This window comes from Felis catus, chromosome D1 (genome assembly GCF_018350175.1).
Source record: "Felis catus isolate Fca126 chromosome D1, F.catus_Fca126_mat1.0, whole genome shotgun sequence".
Taxonomy (NCBI): Eukaryota; Metazoa; Chordata; class Mammalia; order Carnivora; family Felidae; genus Felis; species Felis catus.
The window spans coordinates 57,938,221-57,956,320 of record NC_058377.1 but is presented as its reverse complement, the minus strand read 5'-3'; the positions used below and the strand labels follow the sequence as shown (position 1 = coordinate 57,956,320).

General features: G+C 42.4%; 1 protein-coding gene and 1 long non-coding RNA gene across 15 annotated transcripts in view; one reads left to right on the top strand and one right to left on the bottom strand.

Moving 5' to 3' along the window:
• C2CD3 (C2 domain containing 3 centriole elongation regulator) overlaps nucleotides 1–18,100 on the bottom strand; it is a 142,189-nt gene that overhangs the window by 11,841 nt on the left and 112,248 nt on the right. For 12 of the 14 annotated variants that reach the window (XM_045038750.1, XM_045038758.1, XM_045038751.1 and 9 more), the window contains 4 exons: nucleotides 17,541–17,705; nucleotides 12,291–12,508; nucleotides 8,231–9,149; nucleotides 5,122–5,233 (listed from right to left, as the gene is read on the bottom strand). In XM_045038750.1, coding sequence (XP_044894685.1) covers nucleotides 5,122–5,233; nucleotides 8,231–9,149; nucleotides 12,291–12,508; nucleotides 17,541–17,705 — 1,414 coding nt within the window. Of the gene's footprint in view, nucleotides 1–1,747; nucleotides 2,985–5,121; nucleotides 5,234–8,230; nucleotides 9,150–9,309; nucleotides 9,481–12,290; nucleotides 12,509–17,540; nucleotides 17,706–18,100 lie in introns of those variants that run through there. The other 2 variants (XM_045038755.1, XM_045038761.1) reach the window with 2 other exon arrangements.
• On the top strand, nucleotides 2,981–14,132 carry LOC109491967. The gene is made up of 3 exons (XR_006586302.1): nucleotides 2,981–6,714; nucleotides 10,080–10,142; nucleotides 13,906–14,132. It is a non-coding gene; the product is annotated as an uncharacterized LOC109491967 (long non-coding RNA).

The window sequence follows — 18,100 nt, the reverse complement described above, 5'->3', positions numbered from 1 at the left end:
CAGAAGATAAGAAAATAGAAGCTTTCATCAAATGGGAAACCTTACCGCCAAATTTCTAATCCTACTTGCTTTAGCACCCATCTTCTCGACCTTCTCCATCTTCCTCCATGCTACAGGGTGAGTTTTCTTTTTCCTCTCAAAAGGCTACCTCCACATGTGCTCTGGATCCCATGCCCCCTCTGACTCAGGGACCATCTTTTCTATTTTCTCTCCCTCTCCTGCACCTTCTCCTTCTCCTTTTCTCTATTGGATCATTGCATTAGCATAAAGAAAGCTGTAGCCATTCCCATATGAAATAAAACAAAACCTTGTATCTTTATCGCCTATGCTATTCCAGCCACCATTCTATTTCCCCGCTCCACATTCACAGGCAGATTTATGGCAGGAGCTTGTGTCTCCATTTTTCACCATTCAATCACTCTTAAAATTTTAGTTACATACAAATTTGTGATTTCACTGTGTAACATAACAAACTATGTAACATATGTAAATTATAAAGCAGAATAAAAATGAACATCTGTGAACCCACAACCCAACCCAACTGTGAAAATAAAGGAAACCTCACTTAAAATGGAGTCACTTGTAAGAAGCAGACCTAGCATTCCTCAACAGTAATTTTACTTTACATACCCCAGCAGGAAAAAGGAAGAATTCTCCTGGCCCAGCAACAACTCAGCCAAGGAGAACTCAGCTGAAAAGCCCCTCCCAGCTTCCTCCTCTCTCTTTATAAAAGCAAGCCCCTCTCTGTTTTGCACATGTGCCAATGGTTTACCATAGTTTGCTTGTTCCCAAAGTGCAAGACCTCTACTATTCCAGAATAAACTCATTCAGCCGGCAAAATAACTGGCTCTTTTGTTTTTGAAGATCAACAGAACCAAACCTAAGTACTAAAACATTGCTAATACTGCTGAATAGACCTATGTGTTCTTTCTCCCCTATCCTCCACAACTATGAACACTGTAGTCAAACTGTTGAAAAACAGAGAAAACCCTAAAAACAGAGAATAAAGGTCACATTACATTTGGGGCAGCTACAGTAAGAATGATGGTTGTTTCTCATCAGAAACAATGTAAGTCAGAGTATGGAATGATTGCTCTAAAATGCTAAAACAAACAATTCAAGTTGGAATTCTATATCCAGTGGAAGAAATATCCTTAAAAAGTGAAGGCAAAATAAAGATATTTTCAGACAATTGAAGCTGTTACCAGTAGTACATGTACCAGTAGTACATGAAATTCTTTTTTTTTTTTTTAAATGTTTGTTTATTTATTTTGAGAGAGAGAGAGAGAGTGAGTATGCACATGTGAGCAGGGGAGCGGGGCTGAGCTGGGAGAGACAGAGAATCCCAAGCAGGCTCTGCACTGCCAGTGCAGAGCTCCACATGGGGCTCCATCCCACAAGCTGTGAAATCATGACCTGAGCCTACATTAAGATTCGTACGCTTAACCGAATGAGCCGCCCAGGCGCCCCTGCAATACATGAAATTCTAAAGGAAATTCTTCATGCTGAAGGGAAATGGAGCGAAAAAATCAGGATGTGAAGAAGGAATGAAGAACACCAGAAATAGTATGTGGGTAAATATAAAAGTATATTTCTTGTCTTAAATTCTTCAAAGTGAGGCCACTTTTAAGGCCTTCAGAGACTGTAAGCTGAGAAGATTATGGTGCCGCTGCCCAAATAAAATTCACAATTAGATCTAAAACAAATATAATGAAGTGAATCAAAGTTCTGATTTATCCCATGGTAACTATTTCAATGCTTTAAAAAATACATGTAATCCTTACTTTTTTTTTTTTCTCTTAGCTTTTGGTGCCTCTACTTGCTAGTGCCTTAAATACATACTTGATTTGATTCCTAGGTTGCCAAGCACTGGGTAGCAACCAAGAGCACCAGATTCAGGAAATATGCTGCTATGAATGCATCAAATAGTTGAGAGAGGGTCATTGTTAGTGAGGACCACCAACCTCCTGAGGTTTCTTGGGCCTGGGACTTTCAATATGACAGTTTTGGGTGAACTGTGATGACTGGTTACCCTAACTAGGACCCAGAATGAGGTCCTGAGGAGAGAGGTGGCCCTGAGAACAGCACACAAACAATGGAGTTTTGCTGTGAGCAAGAAAGAAAAACGGCTGAAAAATACATGAGGCTTGTTATCTTCTCAGAACTAGACATGTCCTTTAATTGAAGTGAAAATTCGTATTTCTCCCTCTCCCACACTTTTATCTTATAATAGATCAAAGACAGTAAATTCCTGGGAGTTGGCACATCGTGAAGGCAGAAATATGAAAGAAGGAACGGCGGGTCTGTGTGGCAGGTGAGAGATGACAGCTCAAAGTGGCTCACAGACTCCCTTCCTGGGGGGTGTGACTCACTGACCTTTCACCCACTTGGCTGGGAGAGGAAGAGGGAAAGGGAACCAACAGTGTCTACTTTTTTCCTCTAGGGTAGTTCTTGCCATCATTCTATTAGGTAAGACTCATTAGCCTGATGTTATGTATAAGGAAACAGAGACTCAAAGGTCAAGTCTCTTGCTCAAGATCCCTTAATTAACTTAGTAGCAGATTCAGTATTTCACTTCATGGGTGCCTTGCTCAAAAGCTTGTGCTTGGTACCTGGATCAAGGTCTGTGACTCTAGCATAACTCCTGATGGGTACGTATGGGATATGCAAGAGGAAGGAGAGGAGCTGGTGACCACAAACCAGAGTAGGAATAAAGGCCACAAAGATGCAGAGCTCCTGGGTCGGGACTGGTATCTCTCCTCTCCTTTGGGAAGGATTTACAAACCTGATAAAAACTAAGATGTATGAGAATTTAGGTTGATCCATGTGCCAAATAAATGAGATGTCCTCAAAATGGTGCTGGGGAAGTTGAGGGAGAAGGAAAACTAGTCAAGGGATCAGACACCTGATGGCTTTTCTTTAGGACTATCCCCCAGGCTCTCAAGATGTTTCTGGACTGACCCAATTGGTCATCAAAGTAGGCTCTGGAAAAGCATAAAAAATGTTTAAGTGTTAAGTACAAAATGAAACCCATATAAAGGCAAATCGGTTAGAAAAATATACCTTAAGTCAAGGGTCATGATTTTAAAGTGGTGTGATGGAAAGCATAGAGTTTTAAATCATATGTTTTAAGTCACTTATTGTTTGGGAGACCCTGGGCAAGTGACTTAACTGTTATGGGTCTCAGTTTCTATATAAAATAGAAATAATATCTTGTGGTCTGTATGGAAAATTCTGAGCTTCAATTTTCCTTTTTTTAAATGGGGATAACAATATCCCATCTTACTGGGTTGTTGGGAGAATTAAATGAGCTTATACATGAAAGCACTTAGCATTATGTCTGTTGCATAATAATTAAATATGAGTCAGCTATTACAATTAATAGGCTAATATATTTTGTTCATAGTATGTATTATTCTCTGAAATTATCTTTTTTTTTTTGTTTTTTTAAGTTCCATGAGGCAAGAGCTTTATGCCTGGTTCACCCCTAGAATTTAGAATAAGTGCCTGGTACACAGGCACTATTTTGGCTCTTTTCTCCAATACATCACTGCAGTTACTCTTGACCATCATGCTACCAAATCTGAAAGACAACCCATCCTCTCTATTCAGCACCCTGGGTGAATTCTTTAAAATTTAAATCAGATCTCACTCCCCTGCTTAACACACTTCAAAGGATATCTTAGCATTTAGAATAAATCTAAACTCTTTCTCGTGGCTACATGTCCTGTGTGCTCTGGGCCCTCTGGCCTCATTATGTCAGTTTCTATGTTCCAGTGCCACTGGCTCTGTGTCAGTTCCTAGACCATGCCAAGCTCTTTCAGCCTCAGGGACTTTGCATTTGCTGTTCTCTCCACCTAGAATACTCCTCTCCAAGTTTCTTACATGGCTGGCTCCTTTTTTTTTTTTTAATCTTCATTTATTTTTGAGAGACAGGCAGAGTGCGAGCCGGGGGAGGGGCAGAGAGAGAGGGAGACACAGAAGCAAGCTCCAGGCTCTGGGCTGTCAGCGCAGAGCCCGATGTGGGGCTTGAACTCACGAACTGTGAGATCATGACCTGAGCTGAAGTTAGATGCTTAACTGACTGAGCCACCCAGGCACCCCTGGCTCCTTCTAAGTATAGTAGTTAGCAACACAGATTTTGAAACCAGAGTGCTTAGGTTCCCATTTTTGCTCTATCACTTAACACCTGTATGAGCCAAGATACTTAATCTCTAGATTGTGCCTCAGATTCTTCATCTTTAAAAACAGAGATAAAATATGTACCTCATTAGGTTGCTGAATGTAAAGAGTTAATATAAGGTGCTTTGAACAGTGCCTAGCAAGCACCACCATGACCACCATCTTTCAGCTTAAATACTGCCTCCTCAGAGACCCTGTTCTTTATCAGAACACCTAGTACTCATCACAATCTGTCAATATTTTTTTTGTTGTTGTTTACTGTTTGTACTCCACAAGCGGGGAATTTGTCTTACTTAACTACTATATGCTCAGAACCTAGCACAATGCCTGATACAGGTACTCAGTAAGTATATGCTGAATGATTACAAAAGTAGTTATAGTATTATTAATATTTTTTTGCCACCTGTAAGAAAGGTCCAGAGCTGTGCCAAGGCAGCAAAGAGGAGAGCTGGGATCTGTACCTGGGTTCCAACCACCCAGCTCGGATGAATGATGGTTACAAGGTGTTCTGTAAACAACAACAGGTATATCTCTGATATTCTCTTCTTCCAGATGTTAACTCATCTGTCACAGTTTGCTGACGTTGCATCTCCTGCTTGAAGCTTCCTCTGCTCAAGCCCACCTTTGGCTTAGTGGAGCTCCCACAGCACTCAGTATTCATTTCTTGGCTGAGTCTTATTTTTAATGTTTCTGCACTGTTTCTTCCACATATCATCTTAACTGATGATGCCCTGCTCTTAACTCATTTGCACTTCCTCACTGTTCCTGAGCACCTCGTGCACCTCTGGGCCCCCAGAATGTGCTCAGCACAAGTTTGGAGAGTGACCACTGCTGCCGCCTTTTCAGGAATCTGGCCTGGGGCAGCTTTGCATTGTGCCCATGCTTTCATGGAAGAGATGAGGACTCTAGGAGAGGGGGGTCAGCCAGCTGTTCTCTTACCTGATCTGTTGTGGCTGGCGGTGGCAAAGCTGTAGAGAGTGAAAGGATCCGCAGGGAGGCCTCCAACTGCTGAGAAGGCAAAAAGAAGTTGGGCACCACAATGGGTTCCGGGCTATAATGGTAGTTAAGGGGCACAGATACATTGAAATCTGCCCCCCTTGCCAGACTGGCATCTCCACTGGCCTTAGTCATCCCTACTTGTCCAATTTATTCTTGTACAGTAGTGCCTTCTGTCTGGAAGGCCCTGCCCACCCCTAACAAGTTGCAGTCTATACTTTCTGCAAGGGTCAGTTAAAATCCTTCCTCTCCTAATGTTAGACCTCAGTGATCCCTCCTTCCCCTCATTATTTCCCTAGAGCCCTGCATGAGGCTGGTACGCAGCAACATTTAAATGATACTTGCTGAGGTCCTGCTGACCCACAACTGACCCGTTAGAAGCCAGTCAGACAGGGTTGGGTTGGAAGGTGGCCCCAAGGACAGTGTCTTAGGCTGGAGGGAGATGCCTGACACTGAAGGAGGCTGGTCCTCCCAGTTGTCCTCTGCCAACATCCAGGAATGAGGGCTCTACATGAGGGGCTGTCTGTGGATATAGCTGGTTCACCCAGTCTGCATCTGAGCCCTAGAAGTCAAGTACCACATCTTATACTTTTCCTGGTACTAGATGTACCCAGTACTGTGCTGAGAACATGGTGTTTCCAAAAATATTTGTTCAATCAAAGCACTGATTCAGTTTGGGAGGGGACTACTTTGATGTTCCAATTTTTTGTTTCTGTTCAATAAGCTAAATATGGTTCTGGTTCAAATTGTTTTATCATGGTTCTTCCATGCTAGAATTTAAGCTCCAAGAGGGCAGAGATTATTCGTCTCTTTTTCAGTCATGTTCCTGTCACCTAGCACAGTACCTGGGACATAGTAAGTTTTTAATAAGTATCTACTGAATGAAGCGTATCCTCAAGGCTCCATTTTGTGTGGGTGGTTCTCCTTTTCCATGCTCTGCCTGCTCCCCTTATCTATTTCCGGAGACACCTACCTTTATAGCTGGCCTCCTCTTGGATGTCTTGTAGGCATATGTCCAAAATGGAAATCTGTACCTTCCTCCAAAACTATCTGTCTTTATGTGCTAGTCCCTATCCAGTCAATGACATCACTTACCTAGCAACTTGTAACAGAACTCTCTAAGTCTACTTTGTATTTGTTTTTCTCTTCCTTGCGCCTAATTCTGTCCCATCTATGATGTAGATTAGATTAGCCAGGCATAAAAGGCTCTTTAAGATGTAGCCCTGCCTCACCGCTCACCATCTCATGTACCCCTGGACTCTGAGCAGAGTGAACTGCTCCCCACAGGTCAGGCTCTTTCACCTGGCTATGCCTCTGCATACACAGTTCACTATAACTAGAATTTTCTCGTTTGTTTACAGGATGTCTATTCATCTTTGAGGTCCAGCTCCACTGTCTCTCTTCCCGGGATACATCCAGTGTTGTGGCAGCTTCCTCCTCTTGCTCCCTAGCATTTTGTGCAGGTTTCATCACAACACCTAGAACAATAAATTCTATCACTGCCTGTCTCCTGCCTCATGATAGGAACTTCTTAAGGTAAAGTCTACTTCAAATCTGTCTTCAGGAGAGCACCAAGCCTGGCAATACCCATTTTTTGAAAGGATGAATACTTGGGGAGGTCTGAATTAGAGCACTACCCTTAGGACCTGGTCACATGTGACTGCTCCAGCACAAACCATGTATTCTGAGCACAACTAAATTGACTGTAAAGGCAGCATCGTCAGAACCCAGGCTGAGTGAGGCTAGGAAGGAACTCCACTGGAGGTGGTCTGCTTTCAGTGCTCACCCTCCAGCCATTTCATAGTTTCAGCCTTTCTGAATCCCTACCCTCTACCTTTTAGTTTCTCTCTGCTCTGCAGTAAGAATCACATCATACAGTATGTACAAATGTTTCACACTCATTTGATTTTCTCAGGAATCTTGTGAAATTAGGATAGTTCAATTCAATCTACATTTACTGATCCCTTCTCTGTGTAATGTCTGGTGCTGGGGACACAGAAAAAGACAAGGTCCCTGACCTACCTAGAGAGTGTACAGTCTGGTGGGTAAAGGATTACTGCCCCCATCTTATAGGTGAAGAAACTAAGGCTCAGAAAGGTTAAATTGTATGCCTGAAGTCACACAAATAAGAAAATGGGTCTAGAAGGGTCAAAACCAGGCCCCTGGCTTCGGGTAGAGAAAGATCTCTTCAGTAAAGCAGCCTCCTTCACTGGTAGCTGTGCAGTAACCCTTGCTTGCCGTTGGGATGCCAGGTGAACTGATCTGCTCAGCGGGGCAGGCAACAGATATGAGGGCTGTCGATGGGTCTAGGTAGTTTTTCCCATTACAGGGCCATCTGTGTTTCAAAGGAGGAAGAGGGGGAATGGCAGGTGCCCCTTCTCTCCATTGACACTATTCTTCTGGGGGGTAGGGGGAGTCGGGCAAGTCCATTTCAACTGTGCCCACTTCCTCTCTCCTTGTCTTACTCCTTGTCTTACTCCTTGTTATTACTTGCCTTTTTCTGAAAAAATGAAGTATTAGGCAAGTCACTATAACTTTGGGCCTCAGTTTCCCTAAATGCAAAATAGAAATGATGATACCTTCAGGACTTACAATGATGGAATGAAAAGGTATGTAAAGTGCCTGGCACATAGTAAATACTCAATCACTGCTAGTACTCTCCCTTTCCCTCTCTCTGCACCCTCCATTTCTATTTCAACTGAGATTAATGGTCTCATTCCTTACATCCAGAGCCCTGCCTTCAAGTGTAAAATACCTAATAGATTAATTCAATAAATCAGGCTGGGCCAGGCCAATGAATGTGCTACTAACACTTAAACCTAATTCAAAACATTATGCTTCAGAGGGCAGGGGTTAACAGTAGCATCACAGCACCTTATTAGGACCGGCAAGTCTTGTGAAGGAAGGAGCTTCCTGTATCTCCCAGTGCATTCCATGAGGGAGGCCACTGCTCATGCTCACACTCACGCACACACTAGGTTGGCCTAAGTGCTAGCATCCAAAATGCTACAAATGGCGTAAGGGGCTACTTGTGGGAAATACCAAAGGATACAGGAGACTCTGCCTTGTGGACACCTCTGATCCAGATGTTGCCTGCTTCTGATGGATGTCAGGGCAGTTGATGGGTAGGCCCTGATGGCTTTCCTTTCTGCTCTGGGAGGCTAGGCTGAGAGGGAATTTCTCAAAGCTATCAGCAGAGTCACTTAGCTCTGTGGAGGCAGCTTCATTCTCAGTCTGGGCTTCTGGCTTGGGCTCCTGGTCCTGATCTGCTCTTGGTGAGCTCAGTCCCATGGAGGTTTTGCTCTGTTGGGCTCCTGAGAGTATTACTTGTGAGATGAGCTGCGGGTCTGTTAAGGCAGGCTCTCCATCCCTTGCCTGAGAGGCTTCACCCTCACAAGCAACAAGACTTTGCCTAGGAGAACCCTGCCTAAGCAGGTGGGGGTTGACAGCTCTTCCTGGGCTGGACAGAGGGCTACTTTTACCCTTGAGCTCCTCTCTGGGGAAAGGCTTTGAAGGACAAGAGGGGCCTTCCCTATGCACCTCATCAGGCTGAAGGCTGATGATCTCACTTGTGTCTGACATGAAACTGGACCAAGGGCTAGTTTTGTCTGTCACAGTGGTGATGTCATTAAGGGTCCTGGGCTCAATGATGTCTTCTTCATAGTCCTCATCGCTGTAGACTGGGTCTGCCTCAGTTTCCTCACTGCTCTGCATCCTTGTATTGGGTACTGTGTGCCCCAGGGACTCATGGAGCAGTCCTCTTCTGCTTGAAGTCTCTTCAAGAGTAGGGGGAGTTAGGCAGTTTCTGCCCTCATCCATCACTTGTGCCACTGACATACTGGGAGCTGTTCTTCGTTCCTGCATGGCCCCTGTGTCCTGAGCATCTGGTAGGGTGGGGACTTCTCCGCTTCTACTCCTGGCTTGGTGAGAACTCAAAGATGCTTGAGAATTCCTGGTGATGGTCTGCAGATCTGAACAGCAACAGATATCACTCTTACTACAAGGTAGGGCCACAGACCACTCAACTTTCCCAAGCTAGACTCTAGCTTCAGATGTATTCTTGCAATCAGACTTTGAAAAATCTTAAAGATCGTTAATCCACCCAAGTCAGTGAAACTATATTCAAGGCAGTACACTTTCTAGCACTTTATTCTAACATCAGAGGACCAAAATCTAATCTGTTTATAGTTGTGGTTACATCTGTGGAAATGCTTTCAGAGACTATCTGCTCATGCTCAGGAATTCTTGGGAGCTAGGAGTCCTGGTAGGCATGTTCATGCTTCCATTTACTTCAGTAATTACCTATATTAAAAACCAAAATGAGAATCTACTTATTTACCTATTTGATGACAGTTATTAAAACTATATATTTTACTTGGAAAATAAAAGCAATTAATCTATCACCCAATTGGTAAAGTAGGGGAGGTTTATTACAGAGAAAATGGAGGGAGGATGGCATTATGGAAAGAGCAGAGGTTTTTGGAGCTAGTCAGTCTTGGGTTCAAATCTCTACTGTCACTTATTGTGGTCATGAGCAAACTATCCTCTCTCAACCTGTTTATCTTTAAAATGTTATTAACACCATCCTTTGCACAGGGTTATAGTAAAGAATACATCAGATAAATGAGCACACACTTTGTGGCACATATATAAACAACAAGTGGAAACTACCAGTCATTTCAAATTGTTTTTGTGATTAAATGGGAGGGAATAAGTTAATAAATAGAACTACTAAATGGTTTGTTTACATTATTATTTAAGAAGAGAATGTTAGGAATTGGGAGGCAGATTTGACTCTCGGGGTGTGGGGTCACATCTCCCTCATAGCACCTGATGGGAGTGCTCAGCCTATAGGAGGTGCTGGCTAAATTTAATACATTATCAATTTTCATGTCTTAAAGGGAGTGAGTAGATGTATGAAAATGGAACATCTCTACCTGCAAACAGGAACAGGAACCAGGAAGGTTAGTCAATCCTGATCCCTTGGCCTGAACTATCCTTTCTGTCTTGGAGGTGTCTTTCTGCTTTTTACATACCAGTCCATCCTTCAAGGCCCTGCTCTACTGCATCTCCTCTGGGAAGCCTTCCTAGGTGCACCAGCTGGATGGGATGGCTATACAGCTTTGTTCTATAAGGAAGCATTTAAGATGCTATTGTGTATGTTTTCCCCATCAGATTGTGAGCTTCTTAAAGGCAGAGACCACATATCTGATTCATGTTGCATTTTTAGAGTCCAGCAAAGGACCTGGCACACAGATGTGGCATAAATGAGACCCCCTCCTCCCCATCAGTAACTCACTCTCAAGATTCACTGGTACCTACTTGTGTAATGACTTCTTCCAAAGTGTACTAAGACACGATGGAGGCTGGGGAAGTTTATTTTTTTTAATTGTTTTCTTTGAGGGGTGCCTGGGTTGGCTGAGTCAGTTGAGCGTCTGATTTCGGCTCAGGACATGATCTCGCAGTTCACAAGTTCAAGCCCTGCACTGGGCTCTGTGCTGACAGCTCAGAGCCTGAAGCCTGCTTTGGATTCTGTGTCTCCCTCTCTCTCTCTGCCCCTCCCCCACTCATGCTCTGTCTCTCTCTCTCTCTCTCTCTCTCTCTCTCACAAATTTTAAAAAACATAAAAAAATTTTTTTTAAATTGTTTTCTTCGATCTAGTCCTCTCTCCCTTTCAAAATTCATCCTCTCCTTATAAAAGTCAGTTCTCATTCTGTCATCACCTTGCTTAGAACTCCCCATTTTCTTCCAGGATAAAGATTAAACTCCCAAACTTGGCTTCAAGGTCCTCCAGCTTCAATCCTCATTTCTCTTCTCTCTCCTCTTTTAATATACCCATTTAAAGGGGTTCTCTATATGCTCTCACTTCTACCCCAAACAAGCCTCCATTCTGCTCTTATCCTTTCTTTCTGGGGGACAGTTTCTTCAGTTGACTATAGAATGTACACTTGATGAAAGCAAAGATAATGCTTGTCTTGTCCATCTTCCTGGAACCAGTAACATAGTGGTACCTGGCAGAGTTTGTGCTCAATAAATAGATGACTGAATATTTCCAAGCAAATGGAAGCCAAATATAGCATGTACTTTGGAAACCCTGGCTACTGACAGGTTAGCTATCTGGGAAAGAGGGTAGGAAGAAGGTTTGTACTTCATATCAGTCATGAGTGGCTTCTTTCCACTTTAAACAGAGAAAATTAAACTTATTCATCCCGGTGTACAATATACATATTTTACTTCAGCAAAAATGACACCAAATGATGGCTAAAGGTACTGATCTAACTGATTTCTCACAATTCCCCAAACTGTGCCTGATATATAAGTTCCCAGGCCTTAACCCAAAATTCTAATTCAATAGAATGGAAGAAGACCCAGGAATTTGTATTTCAGAATAAGTACCCCAGGTGATTCTTATGCTTAGGCACCTTTGAGAAATACTTATTCTATAGTAGTCTCTGTCTGGGCTGCACAGTAGAATTACCTGGGCAGTTATGAAAAACACTGATGCCTGGGTCTGCACCCTCAAAGATCCTGTTGTAACTGACCTATGGTGCAGCCTGGGCATCTGGATCTTGAAAAGCTCCCTCAAGAATTCTAATATGCAGCCAGAGTGAGGACCACCGCTTTAAGGGGTGTTTCAAAGGGTTGACTATGGACCACCAATATCTAGAATCATCTGAGGTACCTGCTAAAAATGCAGGCTTCTGGCCTCTGAGAACTAGAATTTTAAATATGTCTATAGTTGATTTTTTCCTGAAAGTAGAGTGGCACAAGTTCAAGAACTGCTACTAAAGAGCTCACCTAATCCACTCTCATCTTGTTTTGGCTAGGGAATCCTCAAGAAGGGAAAAGGTATGCTGAGTCAAATCGTAAGTCTGGGCAAAAACCTACCAAGAACCTGACCTGGGTCTCTGGCCTCTCAGTCCAATGTGCTTTCCACTTCACAATTTCCTGTGCCATGCTTTTAAATCTCTCCTTTCAAAAGGAAGACAGTAAATAAATAATATAGTGAAAGCTGTTGGTCTCTCATTTGTCATAGGGGCTTGTCTGAGGGATGTTTTTTGAATAGCACCCAGTGACCATAACTCCTCAACAAGAGGTGCCCTGAGCCATACCTGTGATTAAGGAGCTGACTTGCAACACCAGGTTATTGGATTTCTCCAGAAGGCACTGGCTGTCAGGGTCTAGGCTGCTAGCTCCGGGCCCAGGATGGTCCCTATGAGTCTCCTGGGACTGCATGACAGCAGGAGGCTGAGGACTGAGGGGAAGTAAAGGCTTGGTGAGCTTCTGACTGAAGTACCGTTGGATCTGATCTAGCTCACTCAGATTCCTCCTGTAAAAAAAAAAAGAAAGGAAGAACAGGACAAAAGGGTCATTCACTGGGATTACAAGCATCTTTTATGTTCCTCTCAGACTATGATCTGGCTACTGGGGGCAACTTTCCACTCCTTATGTCTAGCTAATGAGATTCCTCTTCTATGTCCGGGAAAAATCTCCCCTCCTGTAGGGAACCATTCTTGACTACCATTCCTATCTAGTCTTCACATCCTCTTACTCTGACAGACTAAGGCCTTACTCTGGACTAACACTGACCTTTGCTACCTCACAGTCATTCTTCACTTGATCTAAGCCAAAAGGCCGAGAAGCGATTACCTCACAATCATTCTTGATCTTTCAAGTAAGTGATTTCTTGAAGCAAGGCTTCTCTGAGCCTCTAAATTGGTTTAAGAGGTCTTCCTTTATGCCTCACAGTTCTGTACTCTTCAATCACATCATTTGTTTCACATCTCTTTCCTCTGATGTACTGTGAGCTCTGTGCTGATTCCTTTATATCTATTGTACCCAGCATAGTGCTTGTCACAAAATAAATGCTGAACGGATAATGAATAAATGAATAAATGACTTAAAAAAAAAATCTGTTCATAAACTTTGAATGGGGCCACATTCATTCTTACCATTCTCCAGAACTCAGGACTCCAAATCTTGTGCTCTCTCCATAATAGATGGGCCCTGTCCCAACTAGGTTCATTTCTGCCTCATACCTCTGAATGCTGGAGCCTGAGTTCAAGCTACTCCCCTTGCTCTGTCCCTATACTATTTTAACTTTTTTTTTTTTTTTTGAGAGAGCACAAGCAGGGGAGAGGGGCAGAGGGAGAGAAGGAGAATTTTTTTTTTTTAATGTTTACTTATTTTTGAGAGAGAGAGAGAGAGAGAGAGAGAGAGAGATGAGAGAGAGACAGAGCATGAACGGGGGAGGGGCAGAGAGAGAGGGAGACATAGAATCCGAAGAAGGCTCTCTAGGCTCCGAGCTGTCAGCACAGAGCCCGACACGGGGCTCGAACTCAGAGACTGCGAGATCATGGCCTGAGCCGAAGTCTGACACTTAACCGACTCAGCCACCCAGGTGCCTCGAGAGAAGGAGAATCTTAAGCAGGCTCCACACTCAGCATGGAGCCTGACGTGGCGCTCTATCTCATGACCCTGGGATCATGACCTGAGCTGAAATTAAGAGTCAGATGCTCAACCAACTAAGCCACCGAGGTGCCCCCCACCTGAGTTTTCTTATCATGTATTAGTTTCCCAAACTAGGCCATGAGCATTTGGTAACAGAAGATAATATCTCAACCTTCTTTATTTCTCTGGTACACTCAATGTGCCTGGTATAATTGGCACTACATAGACACTAAATACCTGTGAAGTAAATTGAAAGTCGTTTTATGCTTTTGTTAGGAACAGTCTGCTGTGTTCTACCATCAAATCCAAATTAAATAAGAGAATACAAAGCTGATCCTTAATCTGTCATTAGAAGCCACGACTCTCTCAAATCACAGTGGATTTACGGACTTCAAGCTGTATTACAAAGCTGTAATCATCAAGACAGTATGGTCCTGGGACAAGAAAAGACACTCAGATCAATGGAACAAAATAGAGAACCCAGAAATGGACCCACAAATATATGGTCAACTAATCTTTGACAAAGCAGGAAAGGATATTCAATAGAATAAAGACAGTCTTTTCAGCAAGTGGTGCTAAGAAAACTGGACAGCGACATGCAGAAAAATGAACCTGGATCACTTTCTCACACCATACACAAAAATAAACTCAAAATGGATGAAAGACCTAAATGTAAGACAGGAAGCCATCAAAATCCTTGAGGAAAAAGCAGGCAAAACCTCTCTGACCTCGGCTGCAGCAACTTCCTACTCAACATGTCTCCAGAGGCAAGGGAAACAAAAGCAAAAATGAACTATTGAGACCTCATCAAAATAAAAAGCTTCTGCACAGCGAAGGAAACAATCAGCAAAACTAAGGCAACCAACAGAATGGGAGAAGATATTTGCAAATGACATATCAGATAAAGGGTTAGTATCCAAAATCTATAGGAAACTTATCAAACTTAACATCCCAAACCCAAATAATCCAGTGAAGAAATGGGCAAAAGACATGAATAGACACTTCTCCAAAGAAGACATCCAGATGGCCAACCAACACATGAAAAAATGCTCAACATCACTCATCATCAGGGAAATACAAATCAAAACCACACTGAGATACCACCTCACAACCGTCAGAATGGCTAACATTAACAACTCAGGCAACAACAGATGTTGGCGAGGATGCAGACACAGAGGATCTCTTTTGCACTGCTGGTGGGAATGCAAACTGCTGCAGCCACTCTGGAAAACAGTATGGTGGTTCCTCAAAAAATTAAAAACAGAACTACCCTACAACCCAGTGATTGCACTACTAGGTATTTATCCAAGGGATACAGGTATGCTGTTTCAAAGGGGCATATGCACTCCAATGTTTACGGCAGCACTATCAACAACAGCCAAATTATGGAAAGAACCCAAATGTCCATCAACAGGTGAATGGATAAAGAAGATGTGGTGTGTATATATATAAATACACACACACACACACACACACACACACACACACACACACACACACACAGGAGTATTACTCAGCAATCAAAAAGAATGAAATCTTGCCATTTGCAACTACATAGATGGAACTAGAGGGTATTATATAAGCTAAGCGAAATTAGAGAAAGACAAATGTCACATGACTTCACTCATGTGAGGACTTTAAGATACAAAACAGATGAACATAAGGGAAGGGAAGCAAAAATAATAAAAAAACAGGGAGGGGAGGAAACATAAGAGACTCTTAAATATGGAGAACAAACAGAGGGTACTGGAGGGGGGATGGGCTAAATGGGTAGGGGGCATTAGGGAATCTACTCCCGAAATCATTGTTGCACTATATGCTAACTAACTTGGATGTAAGTTAAAAAAATAAATAAAATTTAAAAATCACAGTGGTTTACTTAGGTGTCTACATTTGGGTGTCTGCCACCTGCCACTTGTAGCAGGAAAATGCAAACAAATGTTAATTGGGTGAAGCTTTAAAGAAAATGTGCAAACCCAACTGATCTTGTCAGAGGTTCTGGGTATAGAACCTACTAATACTAAGCTGCAATTTTCTTATCTGTGAAAAAAGTTTATTAATATTTGCTCTGCAGACCTCATAGGATTGCTGTGACTCAAAAGAAGCACTGTTTTAGGGCTCTGTGAATCTAAGGAAGTAATAATGCAAAGTCGCTATTTTGTTTCATCTTCATTTTTAGAGAATTCATCTACTAGCAGTTTTCAAAACCTGGTTCTAGATCTAGCAGCATTAGCATCATCTGAGAACTTCTTAGAAATGCCAATTCTCAGGCCCTATCCTAGACCTATTGAATTAGGAACTGCATGGGTGGGTAGAACAATTGCTGTTTTAACAAGTTGTTCACGTGATTCTGACACACACTAACTTTTGAGAACCATTGTTCTAGGGCAGTGGTTTACAGCCTGGTAATTTGGCCCCAAGAACACATTTGGCAATGTGTGAAGACATTTTTGGTTGTCACAATCGGGGCAGGAGAGCTACCAGTATCTAGTAGATAGAGGCCAAGGATGCTGCTAAATTCTTACAATGCATAAGACAGGCCCCCTACAGCAAAATATCTGGCCCAAATGTCAATAGCGCTGACACTGAGAGAACTGCACGAGAGTTTCTTTTTCTCTTTCTTGGTAGATTCTAAAATATGTTATGTGAGTGACCCAACAAAATGCAGACACACTGTTAATGGTTTTACTTAAATAGCCTCCAGTCTCTGAGAATCTAAAATGAGAATCTGAACATACCACTTCCTTATAATACAAAAATTTGAACAATTTCCCATAGTCTATAGTATAACTGTTCAATTCTTTTTAACCTGTGTTCCACCAATCAAAAATATTTTGCCAATTCTTTTCTGAGTTTGCTTTAAGAAACCAAATAATTAAAAAAAAATTTTTTTTAGCTTTTTCCAAATATAAAATCTTTCAAATATTTTTTCCTCAAATTTTACACACTCTCTTCCTCCATTCCCCATCACTTTCCACTTGAGGATCATTTGTTCTAGAAGTCCAAACTCAAGCTGACATTCAAGGCCCTTCAAGATGGTGCTACAGAACTTTCCTTGCTCTTTACATCTTAGGCTCAGCTGTATCCTAACTGTACTGCTGGTATTTCTCCAAACGTGACTTGCTGTTTCAAGCCTCTGGGTCTCAGTGTGTTTTCTGCATAGAACGTCCTTCACATTTGTTGACCTTCTCCTTTAAAGACTAGTTCAAGTGTGACTTCTTTAAATATTCCCAAAACCAATTTAGAATGTTACTCATTCCTCCATCTACCCTTGGCCAGAAAACCTGCAGCTCTTATCACACATCATTATAATTATCTGGCAACAGACTATCTCCTTCCTTTTCTGGGAATGGCAGAGCCAGGACTGGAAGTCAAGGCTGTTGGACTCTGAAGCCAAGACCTTTTCACAGGACCACACTTCTTACTAGATAACCCAGGTGCTGATTCAGATGATCTATAATGGCCCTTTCAATTCTCACAGTGCTTCTGTGGCTCAGATGCTGACTGAATTAACAAAGAGGGAAGCATTTACAGGACAGATGGTGATCTGGATGAATTCAGTGGTTGTGAGGAGGACAGTGGGCAGGATGAGGGTCTATAAATTGTAAAGTAGATATGAAGCTGTGTAATTATTAACTTTGGTGAATAATCTAAAGTTCCTGTATTAGTGGAAATAATATAATAGTATAGAGCCGGTGAAGGAATGGAAGGCCCCAAGTAGAGACAGATTTATCTATGAAGAATCTTGAGAGGATCCAGGGTCCAATGCAACACTAACACAGACAAAGTCCCCTCCTACACCTCCCAGGGCAGTGGTAGCTGACAGAACAGCAGTATTGCAGGTTGCCATAGCCCATTTACCTTGTGCTTTACTATGGTTTCTTGTGTCTTTTCTAAGCACAGGGTCTTACCTGAGAGAAGTCAGAATGGAAGTGCGGGAGGAGGACAAAGGCAACGTGGTCAGTTTGTCATCATGTGGCAAAACTGCCTCTCCCTGCTGCAGGGATTCATGAAATCGGCGGATGTTCTGTACATGCTCTTCATGGCGTGATGCTTGACTTCTTGCAGTACTGCTTCTGTCAGGAATAAATGGGGCCAAAATAAATTCCCAACCAATGAGAAAACTAATGTGACAATCAACAAATAACCCTCCTACAATGGTATTGCAAATCCATCCCCATTACCACAGTCCTGGCTTCAGTAATTCTTGCTTAGATGACAACTATCTTCCAAATAATCTTGCCTTCAGTCTTAACCACTCTCCTTTATTATTTTTTCCCTCTCTTTTCAAATGTGAATTCCAGTGTAGTTAACATATAGTGTTATATTAGTTTCAGGTGTAAAATATAGTGATTCAACAATTCCATACTCAGTCCTCATCAAGTTACATGTATTCTTTTTTTTTTTGTTTTGTTTTTTTATGAGAGAGAGAGAGAGAGAGAGAGAGAGAGAGAGAGAGAGAGAATGAGCA